General features: G+C 41.2%; 1 protein-coding gene across 1 annotated transcript in view; it reads left to right on the top strand.

The window, feature by feature from the left end:
• The first annotated feature begins 6376 nt into the window (after nucleotides 1-6376).
• The window catches only part of LOC107753829 (ATP synthase subunit beta, mitochondrial-like), a 4639-nt gene continuing 3303 nt past the window's right edge, over nucleotides 6377-7712 (top strand). The window contains exons 1-3 of the mRNA XM_016570088.1: nucleotides 6377-6530; nucleotides 7135-7311; nucleotides 7399-7573. Coding sequence (XP_016425574.1) covers nucleotides 6425-6530; nucleotides 7135-7311; nucleotides 7399-7573 — 458 coding nt within the window. The 5' untranslated portion in view covers nucleotides 6377-6424. The remainder of the gene's footprint in view (nucleotides 6531-7134; nucleotides 7312-7398; nucleotides 7574-7712) is intronic.

The raw sequence follows: 7712 nt of genomic DNA, 5'->3' as shown, positions 1-7712 counted from the left end.
TTCAATAGTTTATAAGAATGTTAACTTTGATTGTGAAATTTTCTAGATAATTCAGAATTTTTACAGTAATAGCCGAGCATAATATACATGGTGTTTATGATGTAAATATAATAAATAATAGCCATGATGTTCATGATTAAATTCCTTATGCAGACATAACATCCGATTAAAACATTTACATAACCGTTACGCCTTGTCATGCAAACATACTGAGTAATAAAGTTATATGGTAGTGTAATTTCCTTACAGCCAAAGCTTTCACATCATCAGACTCATCTGGTCTTGCTGGCACTAATTGAATTGGCTCGGCTCAGAGCCGGTGCTGACATGACACATGAACAGGCAGGCGGATGTTGGAGGACCAACACATCGCTATAATACTCATTACTTCTCTCCGCCTCGTTCTCTGTTTTCTCTCTCTCTCATTTCCCCATATGCAGTGGTCGAGAAGGTCAGCGGCATTTAGAGAGGATGGTTTTCTCTAATGAAGATGCGCAGTCAGGTGAGAGGAGGGCGCTCCGCTCTCAGGGGTTGCCCTCGCCGGCTCTTTGCTGCGCTTGTGGGCTCTGCATCATGCTGGCGGGCATTAACATCACCCTGGTGGGTGCTCTCGCTTTTACCAAAGTCCTGCCCTTAAACAACCCTCCCATCATCATCGGGCCCATCCTCCTCTTAGTGGCCTTTTCGTTCTTTGGAGCATGTTGCATCTGCAGTCGACGACCCATCAGACAAAGCTCTCACATGTCTGCTGGACGGCAACGTTGGCCATTGATGAGGATGGGCAGAACCGTGTTCGAGATGGAGACCAGTGAGCCCACCCTACAGGACACCACAGCCATTCAGCTCAGTCCAACAAACTCTCCAAGCTCCTCCCACCGCTGCAGCCCCACTCACCTTCCTGGAGCCCCACTCTTCAGAAACCTATGAGTGCTCAAAGGGAAATCATGTGAGTTTACAAAACCCCATAGTAGATGATTAATACTCATAGTTTGGACATTAAACTCTGCGAATTTGCAAATGTCCATGGTCACATCACGGCCTTAAAATGAGACATTTCTTAGTGTGAGTGAGCAGACATGCGATAGACCACTTTGGGATGAATTATTTGATGGAGGCAGTAATGTATTCAGCTCACAGGGTCAGTCCGAACTTTGGAAGAAGACTTTGGTAGTGAAATCATCATCTCAGGCTCAGAACAGTATGAAAAGGAAGACTGGCTGATAAAGGATTATTGCAGGATATATTTGAAAGTGTTTGAGCTAGCGCTACCATTCTTTCTGACAAATCAGATCTGGCAAATTGACTGTGAGCTTAAGTTTGTCCCTTAGGAACAAAATCGTGAACAATTTTGGCTGGTAAGAGATGAATTTAGTTCATGCAGAAAAAGATCAACCTTATTCTGCAAGATTGCAGTGGAAATGCTAATTTTACTTATTTACATGAATGCTCTGATTTTTTTTTTATGCATGCATATATTTTCCATTTCCCTTTTTTGCATGCATATCACATGTATACAATATAATGTTGAGTCTTTGTTAAAGAACGCTTCAGTTACTGACATAACCTCGGTTCCCTGAGATAAGGGAACGAGCGTTGCGTGAAGACGCATTTGGGGGAAACTCATGTTTTACTCTGTACTGAAGCCTGATTTGTTTATGTTTGTGTAGCTGCACAAACCAATGGCGCTTTAGTCCACCAGAAAGGGTGGAGCCGACCCCAATATAAGTTGTCTCAGAGCGCCATTCATCAGATCATTCGACTGAAGTGACAGTCATCGATTTGTGTGCAGCTTATAGCGCGGCATGTGACGCAACGCTCGTTCCCTTATCTCAGGGAACCGAGGTCACATAAGTAACCGGAACATTCCCTTTCGAATGGTCTCTCCTGTTGCGTGAAGACGCATTTGGGGAACGCATCCAACCATGCTACGCTATGAGCATATACAGAATAATCTGCTCTGCGAGCCCAGTTTTGGAGTGCTAATTAAGGGCCCCTAAGAACATGAGCACATTGTGTCCCAAGCTAGTAGCTGAGAAGCACAAATATAACCAGCTTCGCCCAAATGGCAATTTAAACCAAAAGAATCCGCGCCTGCAGGGCAGGGACGTCTAAGTTGTAAAATCTGGCAAATGTGGATGGCGAAGACCAGCCGGCGACCGCACAAATCTCACCAATAGAAATTCCACTAGACCATGCCCAGGAGGAGGCCATCCCCCTTGAGGAATGGGCCCTCACACCTATAGGGCATTGTAAGCCTTCTGAGGCGTAAGCCAAGGCTATTGCATCTAAAATCCAGCGAGAAAGTCGCTGCTTTGTGGCCGGCAGTCCTTTATGGTGGCCTCCAAAGCAAACAAAAACCTGCTCTGACTGTCTAAACAGGCTAGAGCGTTCTAGATATACTCTCAGAGCCCTCACTGGACAGAGCAGGTTTGTGGTTCACCATCTGTAACGGGCAACATCTGTTCACCCTGCTCACCATCTGTAACAGGGAGATCAATCTCCCGCCAATAGGGAGATCACCTGAGCTCTGAACGGAGTTGAGAGCACTTTAGGAACATAACCGTGTCTTGGGTTTAGGACGACTTTACAGTCGTTAGGTCCAAACTCAAGACATGAGGCGCTGATTGACAGCTCTTGCAAGTCAACCTCTCGCTTAACTGACGGCAAAGCTAGGAGGAGGGTCTTTTAAGCGATAAGGGCCGCAAATCGGCCGAACTGAGCGGCTTGAAGGGGGGCCCTTGTAGGGCCCGTAGGACTATAGATAAGTCCCAAGACGGCACAGTCTGACTCCGCACCCCCTTCAAGAACCTAACGATCAGGTCGTTTCTGCCGATCGATTGGCCAGCTTCGAGAGAATGGTTCGGTAGGCCGGTAGGAAGGTTTTCAGAGCTAAGAAAACCGCCAACATCTCTAGGCAGTTGATATGCAGGCGCTGTTCCGGGACTGACCAGAATCCGAACGCCGGATTGCCCTCCAACAGGGCGCCCCAACCCGAGTTGGAAGCGTCTGTTGTGACTACCTTCCTTCTGGAGGTCAGCCCTAACCTAATTTCATTCGGGCTAAAACGCCATTGGTTTGTGCAACTACACAAACATGAACAAATCAGGCTTCAGTAGAGTACAACAGGAGTTTTCCCCAAATGCGTCTTCACGCAACGAGAGAGACCGTTCGAAAGGGAACATTGTTATCTGTGTGATTGTGGAATGTGTCTGATTGTATTGTTTTTGAAGATAAAATTGTTTAGTTGTACCTTTCACATTATTATTTTATGAAATATGTAATGATGTAAACACTTGAAGCTAGAGATGCACAGATTTTACATTTCTTGACAATACTAATAAGCTGCTAATTATTTTCATGCTGTGGCCGTGTTATTATTAAAATTCTATATTATTTAGTCTAAATAAATTCAAAATGAAACACGCTAATATCAAATGCTACAAGTGAATTCAAGCATCACAACACTGTAATGTACAGTTTGAAAAATGGATATTCATTTTGAGATTCTGTAAACATTACATTTAACGGTGTTATTAAAGATTAAGCAAGCATTAACTCATGGTAAATGTAATATAACTGTACAAATGGAGAACATGAACAATTAAAGATTCATTATTGACTGATGTAGAAAAAAAATTCTGTCAACTGATAACAGCTATGGTGCAAATATATCGTGTGTCCTTACTTAAATCCACAAATATAACAAGTGTAAAACAAGAAATATGGCCTTCTGTTGTTTCATTTTGTATATTGTAATTAATAAATATAATGGACATTTAAAACTGACTTAGACTAGTCTTTCCAAATTGTTAATGATTTGTAACCCATTTCAAGTAATCTCAGTGAGTTTGTCTTATTGTTTTATTGTGTCTTTCAGTGTCACGTTCAACACTATATCTGCTGTTCTTCCTGGCTGTTTGTTTACTTAGTAATTACTGTTAATGAGTCTCATTCTGGTACAATAGCAAAATTTGATTTGACTATCTGATTGAATAAACTGTGATGAGTTAAGTGAGGAAGGACTAAGACAGCTGTTCCTCCTGATAACCCTGACAGACAAAAACCTCACACCAGTCAAAGATCTACACAAATAACAAGACTACTGTAAAATCAGCCTCTGATATGTGAGGCATTAATCAAACTCTACCCGTGCAAGTCCATAATGGATTTATATCACACCGAACACAGAAATCTCTTATCGTACAGCACAAATATGTACAGGCAGTGCAATAACAGCTCAGGCCTGTTTGTTCAGTTGTGCTGCTGCACCATCTGTGCACACAACACAATTACTGCTGCTTCTGAGACGCATCAATATTTGTTACACATGCACATCAGGGTACAACCAATGTAACAGACTTCTATGTGCCTTTGATCCCTTCATCATGTGGCTTACTGAAACTTTTGTTGACCTACTTAGCAGAGATTTTCACCCATGCATATAACCATGAGGATCTTTCGGATGTGTGTAGACTATTTGTGCGCACAATCAATGGCTGGATGACATTACAAAATGGCAGTATAGCTCACTGGTCAATAATTGCTTGTTCTGCATCATTAAACAGTCTTAATGAGATCAGCACTTTGAAGCATTATAGGTTATGCATTCAAGAAGAGTGTGGTATGATATTTTCAGAAAACATACAATTTTAATATACTAAAATATTTGTTATATTAATATTCCCATATTTTATTCATGCTATAGATACTGTGTTTTTATTTCTTTCTCAGAAATAAATGGGTTGATGGCTTTCCATATACACACCTTTTGACCAATTAACTATTTATGTATTATTTAAACGTTTTCATATTAACTGCACAGACATTTTCAGTTTCATTTTTTTGTGTGTTTGCTCTCAAAAGCACTGAAATATAGTTTCCCTTCCACTTAATATTATTTCCATCACCAGTTTTAGGTTGTTTGCAAAAGTTTGTCATAACTTAGATCAGAACATTCCCAGGTTAACTTTGAGTTCAAATCTTGCATGACTTGCTTGACTTTATCTTTTGTAAAATAAATTAATAATTTGCAGTGATTGTCTGTTAAATGTTTATCAGTAGTGGTTTTGTATCCATGCCTATCTATAGCCTACCTATGTACACAATTACATTAGTAATTAAACTGATGTTAGTGATGATGGTGAAGCTGGAGGTGTTTTGTTGTCACCTTTAAACATTGGTCTGTGACATTAAGTTTAATTTAATTAATGATTAGAGAGTAAAACAAGCTGTTTTAAGTTCATTTTATACAAAGTGCATTAACTGTACAGAAACCTACATATAAGTGCATATGAATATTTACCCATTATAAAATATATCCAAACAGTATCAAAGAACAGCATTCTTTTTACCAGTTTGTAGCCTACTGCGAAATCTCATATAAGTTACATCAAATTTATCATAAAGCACGTTACTCAGCCAGTTACTCAGATGCGTATAATTGCATGAGTTTAGTCTGTAAACTTTAACATTTATTTTAATGAGTTTCATCAATAAAAATGTATTTAATCAAAAATAAATGTAATATGAATAATTTTTTGCTTAATGTGTAATGTGTTGTATCTTATGCCTAATTTGAAATATTTGCTCTGATATGAAGTTTTTTGTTGACATTTTTGTATGACTTTTCTGTAACCCTGTTTTACCCTAAATATGAATAAAAGATAACTACACTGAGTTTAGAATCATTTGTATCCATTACATCGAACAAAACATTAGAAACACAGGACTGTGTTTTAATTTCTTTTAAAGAAAGAAATGCTTTATCAAATCATAATGGGCCTATTGGCCTTTAACCACAACATTTTACTGCTAGTATGCATACTATAAGACGTATAAGGTGTTTCTTGACCGAGACAGCAACTGTCACCAATACACGTCTTTTGACCAATAAATGTTCAGTCTTGATGACTGAATAACGTTTACACAACAACGACACCTAGAGGTCACAGACTGGTAAACATACAAAACTATACATACAAGAAAGTGTGAGATTCGACTTAATGTTTCATCTGCTAAAAAGCATTTCATATTTGTTATTCTCTAAAACAGATGAGGACCACGCGTAAATACTTGCTACCTGTGGATATTGCATCTATTACACATTCTGTATAATAATAATAATAATAATAATAAAGCGTTCTGGTATTGATACATTATTTTTACGTAAATGCAAACTTATACATGTATACTAGGGTATTGCATTTGACCAAAATCTTCCACATCATTGTTCCTGCACATGTAGTATAAGCTATTTCAGTTCATTTTAACGATGCCCAGTCTGTCCTTCAACAACACTGACGCATGCGCAGACGCTCAGTTCTTGTGTCGCCATGTCTGCTGCGCATGCGCATTGTCGGACTCAAGCGGCACTATATATAAGCTGCCGAGCCTCTGCCCCATTCCGCCTTCAGCCATTTTAACCATGTTGGGAGCTGTGGGACGCTGCTGCACCGGGGCTTTGCAAGCTCTCAAGCCCGGGGTGACCCCCCTGAAGGCTCTCAACGGAGCTCCAGCGGCACTGTTTTCTCGTAAGTAGAATTCGTTGGTTTTCGAAACGCTTGGTTTTAAAGCAGCTCTTCTGACAGCAGCGTCACCGCCGGCGCCAGACTGCTAAATGGCAGCATGCGGACAGCAAGCGCAGGCCGCAAAGTTTCACCGTCAACGTTTCCAATGATTGCCTTCGCCAGATGTGCTGCATCCATGTTGTTTCCTGTTGGAAATAAACTGACATAGCGGAATACTTCATTTGATGACAACAGCTAAGTCTGTTTGGTGTGAAAACCGGAATGACCTTTATATGTCATGCTAGCTTGTTCGCAACTCGCGAGGTCATGGTACAGAATAAACATGTGGAATAAGATCACGAGTTAATGCAAACACATTTATAGACATTTACAAGCTATAAATGCAGATTGCAGGCAAATCCCTTTTTTAAAATCTAAAACATCGACTTGCGTGCGTTCATTCATTAGCCTGTTTTGATTTCTCAGGACACCGAGCAAACAGAAACTATATTAGTGACTAATCAAAATATAAGCTTTCGAGCGTGCATATGCATATTTTTTAAATGTTTCTATTACAGATGGTCAGTTTCATGTGATATTCAGCTGTTTCTCTTCCTCTCTCTCACAGGCAGGGATTATGCCGCTCCTGCCGCAGCTGCTGCTGCCGCCGCCAGCGGGCGTATTGTCGCGGTCATCGGCGCCGTTGTGGACGTCCAGTTCGACGAGGATCTGCCCCCTATTCTCAATGCCCTGGAAGTGGCCGGCCGTGACACTAGGCTAGTCCTCGAGGTGGCTCAGCATCTGGGTAACGAGACTGAAGCTTTACCCAATCAAGTAAATCTGAATGGTAAAGTCATGACCAGTTTGGAAAGTAACTCTTTTTGCTCTTTAGGTGAGAACACTGTCCGCACCATCGCTATGGACGGTACTGAGGGACTGGTGCGCGGTCAGAAGGTTCTTGACACCGGTGCCCCCATCAGAATCCCTGTGGGACCTGAGACGCTTGGCAGAATCATGAATGTCATCGGTGAGCCCATTGACGAGAGAGGACCAATTACCACAAAACAGTGAGTATTATTAAAGTCCCTTTAAGGCAATTAATAGGGCCTTTCGCACCGCTTTAGTTCCAGACTAATGGCGCTTTTCCACTGCATGGTACGGCTCGGGACGGGTCACTTTTGGGGGGGTTTCCCCTAGGTACAGTAC

Source organism: Sinocyclocheilus rhinocerous, unplaced genomic scaffold (assembly GCF_001515625.1).
Source record: "Sinocyclocheilus rhinocerous isolate Xijiao unplaced genomic scaffold, SAMN03320098_v1.1 scaffold711, whole genome shotgun sequence".
Lineage (NCBI taxonomy): Eukaryota > Metazoa > Chordata > Actinopteri > Cypriniformes > Cyprinidae > Sinocyclocheilus > Sinocyclocheilus rhinocerous.
Note: the sequence above shows the minus strand (reverse complement) of the source record. Positions and strands in the feature narration are given on the sequence as shown.